This window comes from Tamandua tetradactyla, chromosome 3 (genome assembly GCF_023851605.1).
Source record: "Tamandua tetradactyla isolate mTamTet1 chromosome 3, mTamTet1.pri, whole genome shotgun sequence".
In the NCBI taxonomy this organism is placed as follows: Eukaryota; Metazoa; Chordata; class Mammalia; order Pilosa; family Myrmecophagidae; genus Tamandua; species Tamandua tetradactyla.
The window spans coordinates 55,404,498-55,428,062 of record NC_135329.1 but is presented as its reverse complement, the minus strand read 5'-3'; the positions used below and the strand labels follow the sequence as shown (position 1 = coordinate 55,428,062).

The following is a 23,565-nucleotide window of genomic DNA, read 5'->3' as shown; positions in this document are numbered from 1 at the left end:
GCCAGCCCAGGAAGGAGGGAGGGATTAGCTCGGACCGCCGCAGCTGCGGCTGCTCGGGAAATCACCCGCCGCTCGGGGATCTCACTCACCGCAGCCGAGTTTCGCAGTCAGACTAACCAGCCCAGACTGGGTTACGCTGTGTGTCCATTCCCTGCTGTAGCCCCGGGAGCTGTTCTGTACTGTTTCTGTTCACCTATTAGTTGATTTGGAGTCGGAGGAACTAAGACGCATGTACCTTACTAAGACGCCATCTTGGATCCACCTACCTATGGATTCTTAATTCAAAATGTATGTATTAAGGATTCAGTTAAATTTCCTCATGTTTCCAAATACTTTATTTTGGAGGATTAAAAATTACTTCCATTCATACCTTCCTATTTCACTAAGTACAAAAATGACAATGGGGTGTACAGGTGATTCAGTGGTAGAATGCTTGCTTGCCTTCGTGTAGGAGACCTGGGTTCAAATCCTAGACCATGCACATCCCCCCCCCACCCAAAAAGACAATGATTAACATTTTACTGTGGGATGTTTAGTTAAAAATAAATCCATTAGGTTTACTGAGGGACTTTTGAATGAGATGAATAGTAATTTTTTTAAACTTTTTTTTATTAATTAAAAAAAATTAACAAACAACATTTAAATATCATTCCATTCTACATATACAAAAAGTAATTCTTAATATCATCATGTAGTTGCATATTCATCATTTCTTAGTACATTTGCATAGATTTAGAAAAAGAAATAAAAGGACAACAGAAAAAGAAATAAAATGATAATAGAGAAAAAAAAAGCAATACGTACCATACACATTACCCCTCGCTTTCATTTACCGCTATTTCAAACTGAATTTATTTTAACATTTGTTCCCCCTATTATTTATTTTTATTCCATATGTTCTACTCTTCTGTTGATATAGTAGCTAAAAGGAGCATCAGACATAAGGTTTTCACATTCACAGAGTCTCATTGTGAAAGCTATATCATTGTTCAATCATCATCAAGAAACATGGCTACTGGAACACAGCACTACATTTTCAGGCAATTCCCTCCAGCCTCTCCACTACGTCTTGAACAACAAGGTGATATCTACTTAATGCGTAAGAATAACCTCCAGGATAACCTCTCGACTCATTTGGAATCTGTCAGCCATTGACACTTTGTCTCATTTTACTTTTCCCCCTTTTGGTCGAGAAGGTTCTCTCAATCCTTTGATGTTAATTCTCAGCTTATTCTAGGGTTTTTCTCAGTCCTTTGATGCTGAGTCTCAGCTCATTCCAGGATCTTTGTCCCACGTTGCCAGGAAGGTCCACACCCCTGGGAGTCATGTCCCACGCAGAGAGGGGGAGGGTGTGGTGAGACTGCTCATTATATTGGCTGGAGAGAGAGGCCACATCTGAGCAAGAAAAGAGGCTCTCTTGGGGGTGACTCTTAGGCCTAAATTTTAAGTAGACTTGACCTATCCTTTGTGGGGTTAAGTTTCATGTGAACAAACCCCAAGACTGGGGGCTCACCTTATAGCTTTGGTTGTCCACACTGCTTGTGAGAATATCAAGAATTCAACTTGAGGAAGTTGAATGTCTCCCCACTCTCACCATTTCCCGAAGGGGGCTTGCAAATACTTTTCCAGTCACTGATCAAATCATTCTGGGATTCATCGGAGGATCACTCTGGACAAACCAACAAAATCTCATGTGCTACCTGAGATTCCAAGTACTTATGACAATCAATCAAACTATCTACATGAGTTATATTAGGAAATGCTCTAGTCAAAATCTAAATTTTGTAACAAATAAATATTTTTTGCTTTAGTCTCACACGTAAGGTGACATTTTAAAGCATTGATTGTCATCTATTTTCAACACCCTTCAATAATGACATTCGTTTGTTCTTCCTCATGCAAAAACATTTTAAAAATTTGTACATTGTACATTTCACTATTATTATACACTCTAGGCATTCCTAGATTATACCATCTCGATCTTTAACATCTATCTTTCTTTCTGATTTCATTTATGTCCCCAGCCCTCCTCCCTGTATCATTCTCACATGCAGCTTCATTCAGTGTTTTAACATAGTTACATTACAGTTAGGTGGTATTGTGCTGTCCATTTCTGAGTTTTTGTATCCAGTCCTGTTGCACAGTCTGTATCCCTTCAGCTCCAATTATCCACTGTCTTACCCTATTTCTATCTCCTGATGGTCTCTGTTACCAACGACATATTCCAAGGTTATTCACTAATGTCAGTTCATATCAGTGAGACCATACAGTATTTGTCCTTTAGTTTTTGGATAGTCTCACTCAGCATAATGTTCTCTAGGTCCATCCATGTTGTTACATACTTCATAAGTTTATTCTGTCTTAGAGCTGCATAATATTCCATCGTATGTATATACCACAGTTTGTTTAGCCACTCGTCTGTTGATGGACATTTTGACTGTTTCCATCTGCTTGCAATTGTAAATAGTGCTGCTATAAACATTGGTGTGCAAATGTCCGTTTGTGTCTTTGCCCGTAAGTCCTCTGAGTAGATACCTAGCTATGGTATTGCCGGGTCATATGGCAATTCTGTATTCAGCTTTTTGAGGAACTGCCAAACTACCTTCCACAGTGGTTGCACCATTTGACATTCCCACCAACAGTGAATAAGTGTGCCTCTTTCTCCACATCCTCTCCAGCACTTGTCATTTTCTGTTTTGTTGATAATGGCCATTCTGGTGGGTGTGAGATGATATCTCTTTGTGGCTTTGATTTGCATTTCTCTAATGGCCAGGGACGTTGAGCATCTCTTCATGTGCCTTTTGGCCATTTGTATTTCCTCTTCAGAGAGGTGTCTGTTCAAGTCTTTTTCCCATTTTGTAATTGGATTGGCTGTCTTTTTGTTGTTGAGTTGAACAATCTCTTTATAAATTCTGGATACTAGACCTTTATCTGATATGTCGTTTCCAAATATTGTCTCCCATTGTGCAGGCTGTCTTTTTACTTTCTTGATGAAGTTCTTTGATGCACAAAAGTGTTTAATTTTGAGGAGCTCCCATTTATTTATTTCCTTCTTCAGTCCTCTTGCTTTAGGTGTAAGGTCCATAAAACTGCCTCCAGTTATAAGATTCATAAGGTATCTCCCTACATTTTCCTCTAACTGTTTTATCGTCTTAGATCTAATGTTTAGCTCTTTGATCCATTTTGAGTTAACTTTTGTATAGAATGTTAGATATGGGTCCTCTTGCATTCTTTTGCATATGGATATCCAGTTCTCTAGGCACCATTTATTGAAGAGACTGTTCTGTCCCAGGTGAGTTGGCTTAACTGCCTTATCAAAGATCAAATGTCCATAGATGAGAGGGTCTATATCTGAGCACTCTATTCGATTCCATTGGTCGATATATCTATCTTTATGCCAGTACCATGCTGTTTTGACCACTGTGGCTTCATAATATGGCTTAAAGTCAGGCAGCGTGAGACCTCCAGCTTCGTATTTTTTCTTAAGATACTTTTAGCAATTCGGGGCACCCTGCCCTTCCAGATAAATTTGCTTATTGGTTTTTCTGTTTCTGAAAAGTAAGTTGTTGGGATTTTGATTGGTATTGCATTGAATCTGTAAATCAGTTTAGGTAGAATTGACATCTTAACTATATTTAGTCTTCCAATCCATGAACATGGTATGCCCTTCCATCTATTTAGGTCTTCTGTGATTTCTTTTAATAGTTTCTTGTAGTTTTCTAAGTATAGGTCTTTTGTCTCTTTAGTTAAATTTTTCCTAAGTATTTTATTCTTTTAGTTGCAATTGTAAATAGAATTCATTTCTTGATATCCCCCTCAGCGTGTTCATTGCTAGTGTATAGAAGCACTCCAGGTTTTTGAATGTTGATCTTGTAACCTGCCACTTTGCTGTACTTGTTTATTAGCTCTAGTAGTTTTGCTGTGGATTTTTCAGGGTTTTCGTTGTATAGTATCTTATCATCTGCAAACAGTGATAGTTTTACTTCTTCCTTTCCAATTTTGATGCCTTGTATTTCTTTTTCTTGCCTAATTGCTCTGGCTAGAACTTCCAACACGATGTTGAATTATAGTGGTGATAGTGGACATCCTTATCTTGTTCCTGATCTTAGGGGGGAAAGTTTTCAATTTTTCCCCATTGAGGATGATATTAGCTGTGGGTTTTTCATATATTCACTTTATCATTTTAAGGAAGTTCCCTTGTATTCCTATCCTTTGAAGTGTTTTCAACAGGAAAGGATGTTGAATCTTGTCAAATGCCTTTTCTGCATCAATTGAGATGTTCATGTGGCTTTTCTGCTTTGATTTGTTGATATGGTGTATTACATTAATTGATTTTCTTATGTTTAACCATCCTTGCATACCTAGGATGAATCCTACTTGGTCATGATGTATAATTCTTTCAGTGTGTTGCTGGATTCGATTTGCTAGAATTTTGTTGAGGATTTTTGCATCTATATTCATTAGAGAGATTGGTCTGTAGTTTTCTTTTTTTGTAATATCTTTGCCTGGTTTTGGTATGAGGGTGATGTTGGCTTCATAGAATGAATTAGGTAGTTTTCCCTCCACTTCAATTTTTTTGAAGAGTTTGAGGAGGGTTGGTACTAATTCTTTCCTGAATGTTTGGTAGAATTCACATGTGAAGCTGTCTGGTCCTGGACTTTTCTTTTTGGGGAGCTTTTGCATGACTAATTCAATTTCTTTACTTGTGATTGGTTTGTTGAGGTCATCTATTTCTTCTTGAGTCAAAGTTGGTTGTTCATGCCTTTCTAGGAAGTTGTCCATTTCATCTACATTGTTGTATTTATTAGCATAAAGTTGTTCATAGTATCCTGTTATTACCTCCTTTGTTTCTGTGAGGTCAGTGTTTATGTCTCTTCCATTTCTGATCTTATTTATTTGCGTCCTCTCTCTTCTTCTTTTTGTGAATGTTGCTAAGGGCCCATAAATATTATTGATTTTCTCAAGAACCGACTTCTGGTCTTACTGATTTTCTCTATTGTTTTCATGTTCTCAATTTCATTTATTTCTGCTCTAATCTTTGTTATTTCTTTCCTTTTGCTTGCTTTGGGGTTAGTTTGCTGTTTTTTCTCCAGTTCTTCCAAGTGGACAGTTAATTCCCAAATTTTTGCCCTTTCTTCTTTCTTGATATAAGCATTTAGGGCAATAAATTTCCCTCTTAGCACTGCCTTTGCTGCGTCCCATAGGTTTTGATATGTTGTGTTTTCATTTTCATTTGCCTCGAGATATTTGAATTTCTCTTGTAATTTCTCCCTTGACCCACTGGTTGTTGAAGAGTGTGTTGTTGAGCCTCCACGTATTTGTGAATTTTCTGGCACTCTGCCTATTATTGATTTCCAACTTCATTCCTTTATGATCCGAGAAATTGTTGTGTATGATTTCGATCTTTTTAAATTTGTTGAGACTTGCTTTGTGACCCAGCATATGGTCTATCTTTGAGAATGATCCATGAGCACTTGAGAAAAAGGTGTATCCTGCTGTTGTGAAGTGTAATGTCCTATAAATGTCTGTTAAGTCTAGCTCATTTATTGTAATATTCAAATTCTCGGTTTCGTTATTGATCTTCTGTCTAGATGTTCTGTCCATTGATGAGAGTTGGGTATTGAAGTCTCCAACTGTTATGGTAGATGTGTCTATTTCCCTTTTCAGTGTTGGCAGTGTTTGCCTCATGTATTTTGGGGCATTCCGGTTCGGTGCATAAATATTTATGATTGTTATGTCTTCTTGTTTAATTGTTCCTTTTATTAGTAGATAGTATCCTTCTTTGTCTCTTTTAACTGTTTTACATTTGAAGTCTAATTTGTTGGATATTAGTATAGCCACTCCTGCTCTTTTCTGGTTGTTATTTGCATGAAATATCTTTTCCCTACCTTTCACTTTCAACCTATGTTTATCTTTGGGTCTAAGATGTGTTTCCTGTAGATAGCATATAGAAGGATCCTGTTTTTTAATCCATTCTACCAGTCTATGTCTTTTTGATGGGGGAATTCAGTCCATTAACATTTAGTGTTATTACTGATTGGGTAGTACTTTCCTCTACCATTTTTTCTTTTGTATTTTATATATCATATCTAATTTTCCTTCTTTCTACACTCTTCTCCACACCTCTCTCTTCTGTCTTTTCGTATCTGTCTCTAGTGCTCCCTTTAGTATTTCTTGCAGAGCTGGTCTCTTGGTCACAAATTCTCTCAGTGACTTTTTGTCTGAAAATGTTTTAATTTCTCCCTCATTTTTTTTAATTTTTTAAATTTTTTTATTAACGGAAAGAAAAAAAAATTAACACAACATTTAGAAATCATACCATTCTACATATGCACTCAGTAATTCTTAACATCATCACATAGATGCATGATCATTGTTTCTTAGTACATTTGCATCGGTTTAGAGGAACTAGCAACACAACAGAAAAAGATATAAAATGTTAATATAAAGAAAAGAAATAAAAGTAGTAATAATAGTAAAAAACAACAACAACAAACAAACCAACAAGCAGACAAAAACAAAAAAAACCCTATAGCTCAGATGCAGCTTCATTCAGTATTTTAACATGATTACTTTACAATTAGGTATTATTGTGCTGTCCATTTTTGAGTTTTTGTATCTAGTCCTGTTGCACAGTCTGTATCCCTTCAGCTTCAATTACCCATTGTCTTACCCTGTTTCTAACTCCTGCTGAACTCTGTTACCAATGACATATTTCAAGTTTATTCTCGAATGTCCGTTCACATCAGTGGGACCATACAGTATTTGTCCTTTAGTTTTTTGACTTTCCTTCTTTCTACACTTTTCTCCATGTCTCTCTCTTCTGTCTTTTCGGTTCTGACTCTAGTGCTTCCTTTAGTATTTCTTGCAGAGCTGGTCTCTTGGTCACAAATTCTCTTAGTGACTTTTTATCTGAGAATGTTTTAATTTCTCCCTCATTTTTGAAGGACAATTTTGCTGGATATAGGAGTCTTGGCTGGCAGTTTTTCTCTTTTAGTAACTTAAATATATCATCCCACTGTCTTCTAGCTTCCATGGTTTCTGCTGAGAAATCTACACATAGTCTTATTGGGTTTCCCTTGTATGTGACGGATTGTTTTTCTCTCGCTGCTTTCAAGATCCTCTCTTTCTCTTTGACCTCTGACATTCTAACTAGTAAGTGTCTTGGGGAACGCCTATTTGTGTCTAATCTCTTTGGGGTGCGCTGCATTTCTTGGATCTGTAATTTTAGGTCTTTCATAAGAGTTGGGAAATTTTCAGTGATAATTTCTTCCATTAGTTTTTCTCCTCCTTTTCCCTTCTCTTCTCCTTCTGGGATACCCACTACACGTATATTTGTACGGTTCACATTGTCCTTGAGTTCCCTGATACCTTGTTCAAATTTTTCCATTCTTTTCCGGATAGTTTCTGTTTCTTTTTGGAATTCAGATGTTTCATCCTCCAAATCACTAATTCTATCTTCTGTTTCTTTAAATCTGTCGTTATAGGTATCCATTGTTTTTTCCATCTTTTCTACTTTATCTTTCACTTCCATAAGTTCTGTGATTTGTTTTTTCAGTTTTTCTATTTCTTCTTTATGTTCAGCCCATGTCTTCTTCATGTCCTCCCTCAATTTATCGATTTCGTTTTTGAAGAGGTTTTCCATTTCTGTTCGTATATTCATCATTAGTTGTTTCAGCTCCTGTATCTCATTTGAACTATTGGTTTCTTCGTTTGACTGGGCCATATGTTCAATTTTCTGAGCGTGATCCGTTATCTTCTGCTGGCGTCTGGACATTTAGTCAGATTTCCCTGAGTGTTCGACCCCACAGGTTGAAAGATTTTTCTGTGCAATCTCTGGGTTCTGTTTTTCTTATCCTGCCCAGTAGGTGGCCCTCGTGGCACACGTTTGTCTACGGGTTCCACCAGTGAAAGTTGCTGTGGGTCCTTTAACTCTGGAAAATTCTCGCCATAGGAAAGGTTCGGCAGCCGAAGCGTCTTGGAAGAATGCCAGCCGGCCTGGGGTTCCGAATGCGGGGAGGGTCGCCGGCCGCCGCAGCATGGGAGAGCGTCCAGCCGAATTAGCTAGTCGGCCCGGGGCACCAAGCGTGTCGGGAGGGCGCCAGCTGTCGCAGCCCGGGAGAGTTCACTATTCCCAGCCGATGGGGGAGTCACGTGTTTGGAAGGGATCCCCCGGTCACTGTTCTCCGCAGTCTGGGGATTTCCGACCCAACTATCTCAGTTGTTCCGGGGGGCCTCGTGTGGTGGGGGCACCAGCTGCCGCGGCCTAAGGGGACCGCCTGTCCAATTCTACCAGCTGGCCTGGGAAGGTGGAAGGGAGGGACTCCGGTTGCTTGCCGTCCCACCCAGGAAAGCCCGTGCCCCTTGGTGATCTCACCAGAGCTGGTTCTCCCAGATAGTCAGCCGTTCCAGGATGGGGTACGCCGTCCCTTTGATCTCCCTCGTGGCTCCGGGAGCTGCTCTGTATTATCTCCAATCCCCCAGTAGCTGTTCTGGAGGAGGAAAGGTGAGGGCGGCAAGGCTGTAGAGGCTGGTGGTGGAGGAGCCGGTGAAGGCGGGGGAAGAGGGCACCGTGGTGGTTGGAGAGCGGCCAGAGCAGGAGGGGGAGGAGGGGGGAGAAGGAGGGCGGGCGGGTCGGCTGCTGCGGTGCGTGGGCGCCGCGCGGTGGGCCGGCGGAGAAAGAGAGGGGAGAAGGAGGGCGGGCGGGTCGGCAGCTGCGGGGCGTGGGCGCCGCGCGGCGGGCCGGCGGAGAAAGAGGGGAGAAGGAAGGCGGGCGGGTCGGCTGCTGCGGGGCATGGGCGCCGCGCGGCAGGCCGGCGGAGAAAGACTCTCCCTCATTTTTAAAGGATAATTTTGCTGGGTATAGAATTCTTGGTTGGCAGTTTTTCTCTTTTAGTAATTTAAATATATCATCCCACTGTATACTTGCCTCCATGGTTTCTGCTGAGAAATCTACACATAGTCTTATTGGGTTTCCCTTGTATGTGATGGATTGCTTTTCTCTTGCTGCTTTCAAGATCCTCTCTTTCTCTTTGACCTCTGACATTCTGACTAGTAAGTGTCTTGGAGAACGTCTGTTTGGATCTATTCTCTTTGGGGTGCGTTGCACTCCTTGGATCTGTAATTTTAGGTCTTTCATAAGAGTTGGGAAATTTTCAGTGATAATTTCTTCCATTAGTTTTTCTCCTCCTTTTCCCTTCTCTTCTCCTTCTGGGACACCCACAACACGTATATTTGCGCACTTCATATTATCATTCAATTCCCTTAGCCCCTGCTAATATTTTTCCATTCTTTCCCCTATAGTTTCTGTTTCTTTTTGGATTTCAGATGTTGCATCCTCCAGTTCACTGATTCTAACCTCTGTATCATGAAATCTACCAATGAAGGTTTGCATTGTTTTTTTCATCTCTTCTACTGTATCTTTCATTCTCATAAGTTCTGTGATTTGTTTTTTCAGACTTTCCATTTCTTCTTTTTGTTCATTCCTTGCCTGCTTCATGTCCTCCCTCAATTCATTGATTTGGTTTTTGATGAGGTTTTCCATTTCTGTTCATATATTCAGAATTAGTTGTTTCAGCTCCTGTATCTCATTTGAACTATTGGTTTGTTCCTTTGACTGGGCCATATCTTCAATTTTCCTGGTGTGATTTTTTATTTTTTGCTGGCGTCTGGACATTTAATTACCTTAATTAGTTTATTCTGGAGATTGCTTTCACTTATCTTACCTAAGGTTTTCTTGCTAGATGAGTTTGTTGTCTATCTGTTCTTTGACCTTCAGTTCAGCTTTTTCTGGGCCTCTAGCTTAAGTTTTGTTTAACGGAGGGTAATTTTTCAGTTTTTGTTTTCTTGTTTCTTGTCCTGCTTGTAAGGTGCCTTTTCCCTCCCCACCCTTAGGAGAGTCTATATAGGTATTACAGACTCCAGCTGGGTTTTCCCGGACTAAACTGGCCTTCTTTCAGGAGGGCGGAGTCACCTGCGTCACTTTTCCCGGAGGGTGAGACCCAGCAGGTTGAAAGACTTTCGTGTGAAGTCTCTGGGCTCTGTTTTTCTTATCCTGCCAAGTATGTGGCTCTTCTCTGTCTGTGGGTCCCATCAGCAAAAGATGTTGTGGCTCCTTTAACTTTGGAAGGCTCTCCCTGCTGGGGGCCTGGTGGAGACAGAGGAAAGGTTGTAGGCTGGTTTTAATGGCTTCAAAATGCCAAACCCTGGGATCTGAATTCCTTGAGAGAGGGATTCCACCTGAGTTGCGTTTCTCCCCTCCCTTGGGGAAGGCTCAGGCAGGAGACAGCCCTGAAAGCAGCCTGTTTCTGCGTTTGCCTGGGGCAATTGCAGCCTGTGTAATCCCGTCGCTGAATCCAGAGGCAGCCAAGCCTCCGTAGAAACAGCCACAAAAGCCTCTGTTTCGTCCCCTTTCCTCTTTTTCCGTTAGCCCAATAGGTGACCTCCGCCTTGACCAGTTTCGCCTGAGCTAGGGGCCTATTTTTAGTAGTCAGGATTTGATTATTAATGCCACAATTGGTGTTTGGTTGGACTCAGTCCCTGCTACTGTTAGAGTCTCTTTCCTTTCCCTCCGGGAAGCCGCCTGTGGGGGAAGGGCTCCAGGTGCTGGCTGCCGTCCGCTGCGGCTTGGGGAACTGCCGCGGCTTGGGGATCTCACTGTTCCGGAGACCCGCAGCCAGTCCAGCTGGTCCAGACTGGGGTACGCTGTGTGTCTGGTCACTATCGTGGCTCCGGGAACTGTTCTGTACTGTGTCTGGTTATTTAGTAGTTGTTCTGGAGGACGAACTAAAACTTGCACATTACTAAGCCGCCATCTTGGCCCCTCCCCTCCATCTGTCTTGAATAGTAATTTTTTAATGGAAAAAGTAGTTTATTGCTTAGAATGTGTTTTTTGTATTTTTTGTTGTTGTTGTTGTTGAAAATGAAGTAAATTTTATTTTAAAAAACCAAAGACATGAAGTTAGGCATACATATACAGATTTTTGTATTTTTAATTTTATATTTCATGTTTGCATTTACCTTGATAATGAAGATCATTCTTTATCTGCACAATGTTGTAAACATATTGTGAATAGGAAATTGTATATCTTTCCCCCCCCCTATTATTTATTTATTTTTAATCTGTGGGTTTACTCATCTGTCTGAGGTAGATAAAAGAAGCATCAGATACAAGGTTTTCACAATTACATAGTCACACTGCAAAAGTTTTATCATTATACAGTCATTTTCAAGAAACATGGCTACTGGAACACAGCTCTGCATTTTCAGGCAGTTCTCTCCAGCCTCTCCATTAGACCTTAACTAAAAAGGTGATATCTATTTAATGCATAAGGATAACCTCCAGGATTACCTCTCGACTCTGGAATCTCTCAGCCATTGACACTTTATTTTGTCTCATTTGTCTCTTCCCCCTTTTGGTCAAGAAAGTTTTCTCAATCCCTTGATGCTGAGTCCCAGTTCATTCTAGGATTTCTGTCCCACGTTGCCAGGAAGGTCCACACCCCTGGGAGTCATGTCCCATGTAGAGAGTGGGAGGGCAGTGAGTTTGCTTGTTGTGTTGGCTGAGAGAGAGAGGCCATATCTGAGCAAGAAAAGAAGTTCTCTTAGGGGTGACTCTTAGGCCTAATTTTAAGTAGACTTAGCCTATCCTTTGTGGGTTTAAGTTTCATATGAACAAACCCTAAGATTGGGGGCTTAGCCTATTGCTTTGGTTGTCCCCACTGCTTGTGAGAATATGAAGAATTCTCCACTTGGGTAAGTGGAATTTAACCCCCTTTCTCACCATTCGTATATCTTATTTTTAAGACATCACCATTAAATATTTTAGACCACCAGTGGTCTAAAATTTACCATAGTTTACCATTGATATAAATAAGCCTGTAAAAGTTGAATAGTGAGGTGATTTTTTTCTCCCCCAGTTTTTGTTTTGAAAATGTTCAAATCTGTAGAAAGGTTGAAAGGGCACCCATGCAATCCCTTCGTCATCTGCTGACATAATGCCATTTTTGCTCTCTTTATTTTCTTAAGTCATTTGAAAATAAGCTGCAGACATCCTGACACTTCTCCTGTGAATACTTCTATGTGTTAAGTATTATCACTGCCTATTTAGAGTAGTTTTGTTCAAGCAAGTTACTTAAAACACGTGGTCAGGAAAAGTTGAGATTTGAACCTGGGTATCCTTGATACCAAAGCCTCATGTCTTTTTCTGTGCCAGACTGGCTATTTTTAAAAACTACTAATGTGAATTTGAAAGTGTTTGATCTAAAAGAAAAAAAAAATTTTCTCCTGTTCATAAGACAAAAAAGCTTGATTAAATATGGAATATTCCTGCAGTATAGGAATTGGGTTAGTTAACTTTTTGAGGTTTCTTGTAGCCTTGAGATTCTGTAACCATTGCTTTGTAAACCGATCTCATACCATGGATTATAAAGAAGTACTCACTCTCTGTTTATAACAGCTTTATTGGGATATAATTCATGTACCATACAATATACCCATTAAGTGCTCAATTCACTGGCTTTTAGTGTATTTACAGGGTTGTGTAACCATCGCCACAACCAACTTTTGAACATATTTATCTTCCCACAAAGAAACCCTGTATTCATTAACTATCACTCCCCCAGCCCTAAGCAATCAAGGATCTACTGTCTGTCTCCATAGATTTGACTAATCTAGACTTTTAATATAAGTAGAATCATATTAGATGTGGTCTTTTGTGACTGACCGACTTTCACTTAGTATCATATTTTCAAGTTCAACCATGTTTCTAGCATTTATCAGTATTTAATTTTTTTTTTTTTTTTTTTTACTGCTGAATAATACTCCGTTATTTGGGTATACTACATTTTGTTTATCCATTCATCATTTGGACATTTGGGTTATTTCTACTTTTTGGCTATTATGAATAATACTGTTATGAATATTCATGAACAGTTTTTTTTGAGGGGGGCATATGTTTTCATTTCTCTTAGTATAACCTAGGAGTGGGTCATACGGTAACTCTGTATTTAGCTGTTTGAGGAACCTGCCAGACTGTTTTCCAAAGTGGCTGAACCATACTGCATTCTCACCAAAAGTGTTAAGGGTTTGATCTCTCCATATCCTCACTTATAATTGTGATCACCTATCTTTTTTGTTTGCCATCCTAAGTGGGTTGAAGTTGTGTCTCAGTATAGTTTTGACTTGCAGTTCCCTGATGGCTGTATATGCAGTTTTATATCTTTTTCTGCATTCCCTACAAGCTGTCTGATTCTGGTGAGAGCATTATCCTTACAGGAAAAAACTTTGTTTTGGGAAAACCGACATTTTGATTTGTATTTAACTTTTGCAGTACAATAGTTGTGGTTTACTGAAGCATTGTAATATTTTAAGTGCAGATTTAAAAAAAAAAATGCTTTCCCTAAAATCAGTAATAAATTTCAAGCATTTTGTTTTAAGTTTTCAGTCTGCTTTCATGAAAATATGCTTGTTCTTTCCAATGAATAAAACCTAGAATGGCAATAAAGTAACTAAACCTAAAGGTTAAGGAAATAAGATGAAAGTACTACAAGAACAGAAATCGTGTGTAACTTTATCACTGCATCATCACCACTTAGAACAGTGCCAGCATGCAGTAAACATTTCATATTTTTGAATGAATGATTGAAAATAATACCCCTTTTTCTCTTTTGGATCTTCTATAAGATTGTATAACTTGTACAAAATTATGTGAGTTTTTTTCATCTATAGATAAAATAACCAAAGAATGAAAAATCCGTTATTTGTTTACCCGAAAAGAAACTCCATATGATGATTTGTGTTGGACAAACTCCCCTAAAATGACTAGTCACATTACTTACTAACCTATAAGTGAATGCTATCTATGAACAAGGAAGGAATGTTGTAAGAATTTAATGTTCAATAATTCTTATTTTTTCCTTCTTAGTTATAATATATTTTCTGTTTTAGCCACTTTGGAGATTTATTAATGATACTGAAGACAAAAGAATGTTAGTTTATAAATCTGAAGATATCAAGAATGTTTCACGTTTGCAGTCTCCAAAAGTATGTGGTTATTTAAAAGTGGATAATGAAGAGTTGCTTCCAAAAGGGCTAATAGACAGAGAGCCACCTGAAGGTAAGTCTGAAAAAATATATTTCAAACAAGATTTACAGCTGTTTTCAATAGAGATGGCTAGTAATTGTAAAAATAACATGATTATATGTAACTATAATATTTGACTAGAAAATAGTTTTGTTGCAGAAATTCTTAATTCTTTCATCTATAATGTGAGAACTGAAAACATTAGAAAATAATGGGGACAATAAAGATTGGACTTAAAAAAAAATTAAGGAAAGGGGAAACTGAATGATCTGAACGAAAATATTCATTTGCTCTTATTTAGAAATGACAGAATAATACTGTTGGAAAAATAGCCTTTAGAGTTTATAAGAGATTGAAAGCAAGAAAGGTCCATATTGTTTAAAATAGAAAAAGCTTATCAATCTTGGGACAGATACATTTAAGTTTATTTAAAAAAAACCCATAACCATCTTGGAGAGATGTTCTGCTGTCCTCATTTTTGAAGATCTTAGAAAATACTAGTCATTTTATTGTATAAATGAAGAAACAGTTTGACAAAAGAATCTGTTAACACAAAATTCTTTTTAAAACTGTGATAACATAGATGTTACCCAGTTTAACCATTTTTAAGTATACATTTCGGTGGCATTTACTACAATCACAGTGTTTTGCTACCAGCAGCACCATGCTTTACCAAGACTTTTTCATGACCTCAACTCACCACCATGCATTAGCAAGATTTTTTAATGATCCCAAACAGAAACCGTCTTAATCTTAATTACAAATTTGCTAAATCTAAATATTTCATATAAATAGAATCATACAATATTTGTTCTTTGTGTTTGTCTTACTTCATTCATTGTCATGATTTCAGGGTTCATCCATGTTGACACATGTATTAGAATTTCATTCCTTTTTAGAGCTGAATAATATCTATTGTATGTATATATACCTCATTTTGTATATCCATTCATCTGTTGATGGACATTTTCATTGTGTCCACGTTTTGGCTGTTGTGAAAAATGTTGCTCTGAGCATTGGTGTACAAATATCTGAGTGGCTGTTTTCAATTCTTTTGGATATGTACCTAGAGATGGAATTGCTGAGTCATAAGATAATTCTTTGCTTAATTTTTTGAGGAACCAGCAAACTTTTCCACAACAGCTGCACCATTTTACATTTCCACCAAAAATGTGTAAGGATTCCAATTTCTCTACATCCCCATATCCTAACCAACACTTGTTATTTTCCATTTTTTTTTTTTAAAGAATAGCTCTCCTAATGGGTGTGAAGTGGTATCTCCTTGTGGTTTTGATTTGTGTTACAATGACTAATGACATTGAACATCTTTTAATGTGCTTATTAGCCATTTGTATATCTTCTTTATAGAAATGTGTCTTCAAATTCTTTGCCCATTTTTGAATTGGGTTGTCTTTTTGTTTTAACAAAATCATTGTTAATGTTTGGTTATCTTGATACTATGTATCATTGCTTTGGTTAATTAGTGAACTACTTCTAAGAGAAAAGGAAGGCTTAATAGCCCAGGAAAAGTTCTATTAAATATATTATAAAATTTTCTTATTTTAAAATTTAAGGAAGCAGTTTTCCTTTTCTTTGGGTTTTGAATTCTGTAGTTCTAAAACCTTATATTTTCACTTTTCTGTCTTGAAGTTTTTTGTTCTTGTTCAAGAAACCCTTAAGAATACTAGCTCGAATGATGTTATATAAAAATATATACTAGATTTAAAGTGTTATTATAAAAAAAACTCCTTGTTTTGATGAATTTTGATTTAATAGTGCATACAAATTCATATTAGAGCTTGTTCACCGGGTGAAGAGAAGAGCTGATCCTAATCCCCTGAAGAATACGTGTAAATTATTGGTGGTAGCAGATCATCGTTTTTACAAATACATGGGCAGAGGGGAAGAAAGTACAACTACAAATTACTTAGTAAGTATTTGATAAGGTAATTGAATGGGAAAATTCAGGAAGGTAGGCAAATTCTATTTAAGAAAAGACCTGCTGATTTTGAAACTTACTGAAGCCAGATCTGTTTCTGATACTCTTTTATTTTCCTAAAATATTTGAGGGCTGTTCTCTGAGTTTCTTACCATATAGTATGGAAATTCTAGTTTCAAGTTTATGAAAACACATTTTGCCTTTCAGCTGTTATTTTCTGCTTCTTAGAATTTTTATGCATATTAGGCTTGGGGGAGAGTTCGTAACTTAGCTTCTCTTTTCTGTACAACTGAGCTCTTTAAATAAATCACTGCTAGAATGACAGTGATCCTGTTGTCACATGTATGGCTGTGCCTCAGCAAAAACAAAAAAAATCTGCTTATATGAACCTGTGTGTATGTCTTTGCACATGTATATTGAAGAGGAGGGTTGGTTTTGTTTATGCTGAATTAAAGAATTAATTATTGGAATATAGCTGAGTGAGATAGGTGAAACTTTCATGGTCATAACTAAGTCCAGAGCAGAGATATGAGGGAGAGATTAAAGAAATGTTGAACTGGATTTTTAAGCATTTAAATATTGCAGTTTTTAAAGTCAGAGGAATCATATTTCTTTGGCGTTTTTCGGATAATATGACCTCATTCATCATAACTTGGCATTAAGCAAAATATTCGTGAGGGAATAAAAGAGAATGCAGCTATTGTTGAACCAAGAGACTACTGTAGTAAAGACATCTTTTCATTGCCTTGCTTTTACCATTCTGTCCTCCCTCATCCTCCCCTTCCATTCCATGTTAAGTGAATGAAGTTATTGTAAGAGTCACTGCAATTCTTATTTCTATATGAGAGATCCCTCCTTGAAAAAAGCTTCTCTCATACTAGATTTTGTAATAAGGGGCTCCTTTTAATTATTTCTTTGTTCGTTACACCAAGAATACTAATGTAATGAGAGGTCTGGTCTTAAAAATTGTATTTCTTAGTCTTATAATTGCTTAAAAGCAAAGAGCAGTTTCTTAGCCCAATAAATTGCTTCACAGTTGATGGAAGAAACTTCATCAATCCAGTTTTTGAACAGTAAAATATTTTATTTGAGGAAAAATACTCACTAGAATTTTGTTCTTTTTCCTGCATCTTGAATTTTCTTGGCTATTATACTGTCCTTTTTTTCGCTAGGAACCCCCTCATCCCAAAATCAGAAAAGAGAAGAAAGGAGGAATGGTGAAATGTATTTCATTCCTCCTAGCCCTCTTTCTGCCCATTCCTCGATGCTAAATTTTGCTGGGTGGGAGTAGAGATGTGTGGGTAGCATCCTTTATTCCTATTTCTTTATTCCTATTCTGTCCTTTATTCCTATTTCTGGGGAAGACATTTGAGGTACTTGCCAAGAGACAGATTGAAGACAGAATATTTCTTAGAAGGAAATATTTCAGGGTAAATCAAATTTGATTTTCGTAGTTGACTAGAATGGCAGTTTAAAAAAAGCGTGTTCCTTGATAAATTTGGTTCTAGTTGATGACCTGAAATTTGGCGAACATTCTACAACTGTTTCATTCTGGTAACTATACTTTAAGATTGGAACTAGGAATGATTGCTAAAACTGTTTGTGATAAATACTAACATCTTAATTTTAGTTTTCCAGTGGTCATTCTCTAAACTGGATTTTTATCACCATGAATTTTGTATTACATTGCAAAGAGTGGTAAAGATTACATAATGTATCTCTCATTGTCTCCCTCTTTTGTATACACAGATAGAGCTAATTGATAGAGTTGATGACATCTATCGGAATACTTCATGGGACAATGCGGGTTTCAAAGGTTATGGAATACAGATAGAGCAGGTATTTATCAACGGATATAGCTTATATTATTGAATTAAGTTATGTGACATAAACATTTGTCACTTGTCTTTAAAACCAAAAAAAATTTTCAACTCTAATAGGTATCTCTCATAGCACCTAGCACATATTGTTGAATCCTTAGTTAGAAAGTGCAGTCAAAAGCACTGTATTTATTTGTAAGACATTTATATATACATGCAGAATCTTTAGATTTCTTTTTCCAAACATCTACTTCTGATTTGTTTTCATCTCTTTAAAGAGTATGTTCAACAATGATATATTAATGTCCTCTTTTTTATAGTTAATTTTATTTTATTGCGATAATATATATAAAAACAGTTTTAACCAATTTAATGACAATTCTTTGACATTAAGTACAGTGGCACTACCATGTAACTTTCATCACTGTTTCTAGACTATTTTTATCATCTTAATTCAGAACTCATACCCATTTTAGTGTTAACTCCTCATTCTCCCTTTTCCTTACTCTTGGTAATCACCATTCTGCTTTCTGTGTCTTTGAATTTCCTTATTCTATTTCATATAAGAGAAATCGTACAGTATTTGTCTTTTTGTGTCTGGCTTATTTTATTTAATGTGATGTCTTCAAGGTTTGTTCATATTATCACAAGTATCAGCACTTCTGTTCTTTTTATAGCTGATTAATGTACCATTGTATGGATATATACCACATTTTGTTTATCCATTTATCTATTGATGGACACTTCGGTTGCTTCCACCTTTTGGCTATTGTGAATAAAGGCGTAATGATCATTGGTATTGGTCCGAGTCCCTGGTTTCAATTCTTTTGGACATATTCTTTGGATTGGACTTGAGAGATCTTACATTTACCTTTCTGAGGAACCACCAACTGTTTTCATGGTGGGTGCACCATTTTACATTTCCTATAATATACAAGGGTTCCCAATTCTCCGTATCCTCACCAGCACTTATTTTCAGTTCCCATCCTAGTGGGTGTGAAGTGGTATCTTGTTGTAGTTTTAATTAGCATTTTTAATGGCTAATAATGTGAAGTATGTTTTCATATACTTATTGGCCTTGAATATCCTCCTGGGAGAAAGGTCTATTCAAATCCTTTACCTTTTTTTAAATTCTAATTTTAATCATCACTATTGAGGTTGAACTTTTTGCAGTGTGGCAGAGGGATTTGTATTTCTTTTATCCCTTGCCTACTTTTGTTCTTTGTTTTTTGTTTTTTTTTTTTTACTTTTTTGTTGTGTAATATATCTACAAAGCAAACTAAAGAGCATTAGTTTTCAAAATATTCTTCAACTAGTAGGACAGATCCCAAAGTTTGTCATGGGCTACCATACCATCATCTCAGATTTTTCCTTCTAGCTGCTCTAGAACATTGGAGGCTAGAAGGAATAAATATTTTTTTATCATCACAATCGCCTTTTTTTTTCCTAATTTTGTAAAAAATAACATATATATAAAAAAAGCAATAATTTTCAAAGCACAGCACAACAATTAGTTGTAGAGCCTTGAGCCATTTTTAAATTGGGTTGTTTGTCTTTTGTTGTTAAGTTGTAGGAACACTTTATAAATTCTGGGTATTAAATCCTTATCAGATAGCATGGTTTCTAAATGTTTTCTTCCATTTTGTAGGTTGTCTTTTATCTTTTTTAGTAATGTCCTTTGCACAAAAGTTTTTCATTTTGATGAAGTCCATTTTATTTATTTTCTTTTGTTGCTTATGCTTTGAGTATAAAATCTAAAAACCCATTGTTTAGTACAGGATTTTGAAGATATTTACCTGTTTTTTTGTTGTAAGAGTTTTATAGTGTTAGCGCTTATATTTAAGACATTGAACCATTTTGAATTATTTTTTGTATACCGTGAGAGGTAGGGGCCCACATTCGTTCTTTTTTTCTTTTAAATAGTTTTATTGAGATATATTTGCACACACCATACATTCCATCCAAAGTATACGACCACTGGCTCACAGTATCATCACTTAGTTGTGCATTCATCACCGCAATCAACTTTAGAACATTTTCTCTACTCCATAAAAAAAGAAAAGAAAATCCAAAACATCCCATACTTCTTATCCACCCCCCCCATTGTTGACCACTAGCATTGGTATGGTGCATTTGTTACTATTGATGAAAGAATATTAAGATATTACTGTTAACTATAGACCATAGTTTGCAATAGGTGTGATTTTCCCATATATTACTCTGTTAACTCTTGGTAATAGTTTTGTGTATTCATTTTAGTTCATGGAAGAAATTTTTTATATTTGTGCAATTAATCGTCATCATCAACCACAAGATTTACTGGATTGTACAGTTCCATGTTTTAACCTTTGGCTTTCCTTCTGGTGGCATGTATGACTCTGTACTTCCCTTGTCAGCCACATTCACACACAATTCAGCATGGTGAATTATACTCACAATAATGTGCTACCATCATGTATCCATTTCTACAAATTTAAATTCAATCAAATTAAAAATTCTGCATGTCTTAACTGCCCCCATTCTCTAGCCTCATTCTATTTCCTAGTAACCTATATTCTAGATTCTATATCTGTAACTTTACATATTATAGTTATTTAATATTAGTGGTATCTTAAAATAGTTGTCCTTTTGTGTCTGACTTATTTCAGTGTTCATCCATGTTGTCACATGCTTCAGGAGTTCATTCCTTCTTACTGTTGAATAATATTCCATTGTATGTATATACCACATTTTTAAAATTCATCAGTCAGTTGATGGGCACCTGTATTATTACTACCCTTTGGCAATTGTGAATAATGCTGCTATGAATGTTGGTATACAAATGTCTGTTTGCATCCTGCTTTCAGTTCTTCTGGGTAAATTTACTCAATATTGTAGATTGTGGGAGAACTAACTCTATACTTAGCTTTCTGAAATACCACCAAATCATCTTCCACAGCAGCTGTGCCATTTTATATTCCCACTGGCAATGAATAAGTGTTCTTATTTCTCCAAATCCTCTCTGATACTTGGAGTTTCCTGTTTATTGCATAGTGGCCATTCTTTTAGGTGTGAAATAGCTCTTTATGGTTTCATCTTATTGTGTGCTTTATAACCATTTGTATTTTTCCTCTTTGGAAAAATGTCTGTTCATGACTTTGAAAAAATGATGGTTCATGTCCAATTTTTAATTGGATTTCTGTTTGTCTTTTTATTGTTGAGTTTTAGGATTTCTTTTCATATGGTGGATATCAACCCTTATCAGATATGTCGCTTCCAAATATTTTCTCCCATTGAATTAGTTGCCTTTTCACCCTTTTGACAAAGTCCTTTGAACTGAAGTATTCAGTTTTGAGGAGTTCCTGTTTGTCTGTTTTTTCTTTTGTTGCTTCTGCAACGAAATGTAAGTTGTAGGGAGCTACTGCCTATCACTAGATCTTAAAGATGATTCCCTAAATATCTTGTAGGAGTTTTATGGTACAGTCTTTTATATATAGGGCTTTGATCCAGTTTGGATTAATTTTGTATAGGGTGTGAGATAGGGTTCCTTTTATTATTTTGGTTATGTATATCCAGTTCTCCCAGCACCATTTATTGAAGAGACTGTTCTGTCCCAGTTGAGTTGCCTCAGGAGCCTTGTTAAAAATCAGTGAAGAAATGAGACAGAATAAAATGTCAATGGCTGAGAGATTTCAGAGTCAAGAGGTTATCCTGGAGATTATTCTTTCACATTATGTAGATACCCCTTTTTAGTTAAAGTATAATGGAGAGGCTGGAGGGAAGGCCTGAAAATGTAGAGCTGTGCTCCAGTAGCCATGTTTCTTGAAGATGATTGTGTAAAGATACAGCTTTTGCAGTGTGACTGTGTGATTGTGAAAACCTTGTGTCTGATGCTCCTTTTGTCTTTCTTATGGACAGATGAGTAAAACATATGGATTGAAAATAAATAAATAATAGGGGAAACAAGTGTTAAATTTAGCAGATTGAAATGCTAGTGATCAATGAAAAGGAGGGCAAGGGGTATGGTATGTATGAATTTTTTTCTGTTTTCTTTTAATTTTTTTTCTGAATTGATGCAAATGTTCTTCGTTATGATGAATATACAACTATGTGATGATATTTTGAGTTATTCATTATATACCAAGAATGAAATGATCGTATGGTAAGAATGTTCATGTTTGTGTGTTATGTTTAAAAAAAATTCATAAAAAAAATTATACTTAAAAAAAAAAAAAATCAGTTGACCATAGATCTTCATGTCTATTTCTGAACTCTCAATTTGATTCCATTAATCGATGTGTCTATCTTTATGCCCACATTCATTCTTTTGCTCGTGAATTTCCAGTTGTCCCAGCACTGTTTGTTGAAGAAGCTATTCTTTCCCTGTGGGGTAGACTTGGCACACTTTTTGAAAGGATGTGTGGATTTATCTCTGGACTCTTTGTTCTATTCAGTTATCTGTTTGTCTGATCCTTGTGCCAGTATCATGCTGTTTTAATTACTGTAGCTATGTAATAAGTTTGAAATCAGAAAGTGTGAGCCATCCAACTTTTGTTCTTATTTTTCAAGATTGTTTTGGTTGTTTGAGGCCCCTTGCAGTTCTGTATGAATTTGAGGATCAGCTTGCCCATTTTGCAAAAAAGACTGCTAGCATTTTGATAGCAGTTGCATTGAATTTGTAGATTGCACTATTGACCATTTAACAATATTGATTCTTCCAGTCGAACAGGTGATGTCTTTTCATTTATTTAGGTCTTCTTTAATCTCTTTCAGCAATGTTTTGTGGATTTTAATATACAAATCTTTTATCTTCTTGGTTAAATTTATTTCTTAGTACTTTATTCTTTTATATGCTCTTATAAATGGAATCGTTTTTCTTGATTTCCTTTTCAGATTGTTTATATTTGGCACAGAGAAACCCAACTGATTTCTGTATGTTTATTTTGCATCTTGCAACTAAACTGAATTCGTTTATTAGTTCTAGTAATTTTACTGCGGGGTATTTGGGATTTTCTCTATATAGGATCATGTTATCTACAAATAAGGATAATTTGACTTCTTCCTTTACAATTTGAATGCCTTTTTATTTCTTTTCCTTACTTGATTGCGCTGTCTGTAACTTCCAGTGTGTGTTAATCAACAGTGGTGAGAATAGGCATCCTTGTCTTGGTCTTGGTTTTAGGGGGAAAACTTTCAGTCTTTCAGCATTAAGTATGATATTTGCTGTGGGTTTTTCATAAACACCCTATATCATGTTAATAATCTTCAATTAGATTCCTAGTTTTCTGAGTTTTTTTATCATGAAAGGATATTGGATTTTGTCAGATACCTTTTCTGTATCAACTGAGGTGGTCATTTGGTTTTTTCCTTTGTTCTGTTAATGTGGTGTATTATGTTGATTGGTTTTCTTATGTTGAACCATCCTTGCATTGTTAGAATAAATCCCTTTTGGTCATGGTGTGTATTCTTTTTAATAAATACTGTTGGATTCGATTTGCCAGTATTTTGCAATGATTTTTACATTTTTATTCATAAGGCATAATGGTCTATAATTTTATTTCCTTGTACTGTCTTTTTCTGGCTTTGATATCAAGGTTATGCTTGCCTCATAGAATGAGTTAAGTAATCTCATCTCTTGTATTTTTTTTTTTTAGAAGAGTTTGAGAAGGATTAGTGTTAAATCTTCTTCAAATGTTTAGAAGAATTTAGCAGTGAAACCATCCTGACTTTTGTTTGTTGAGAGG

The 23,565-nt window shown here is 36.5% G+C and overlaps 1 protein-coding gene across 3 annotated transcripts in view; it reads left to right on the top strand.

The window, feature by feature from the left end:
• ADAM17 (ADAM metallopeptidase domain 17) overlaps positions 1-23,565 on the top strand; it is a 137,841-nt gene that overhangs the window by 59,191 nt on the left and 55,085 nt on the right. The window contains exons 5-7 of one of the 3 annotated variants that reach the window (XM_077153137.1): positions 13,948-14,116; positions 15,880-16,013; positions 17,772-17,861. In XM_077153137.1, the coding sequence (XP_077009252.1) occupies positions 13,948-14,116; positions 15,880-16,013; positions 17,772-17,861 (393 nt within the window). Of the gene's footprint in view, positions 1-13,947; positions 14,117-15,879; positions 16,014-17,771; positions 17,862-18,143; positions 18,744-23,565 lie in introns of those variants that run through there. The other 2 variants (XM_077153139.1, XM_077153138.1) reach the window with 2 other exon arrangements.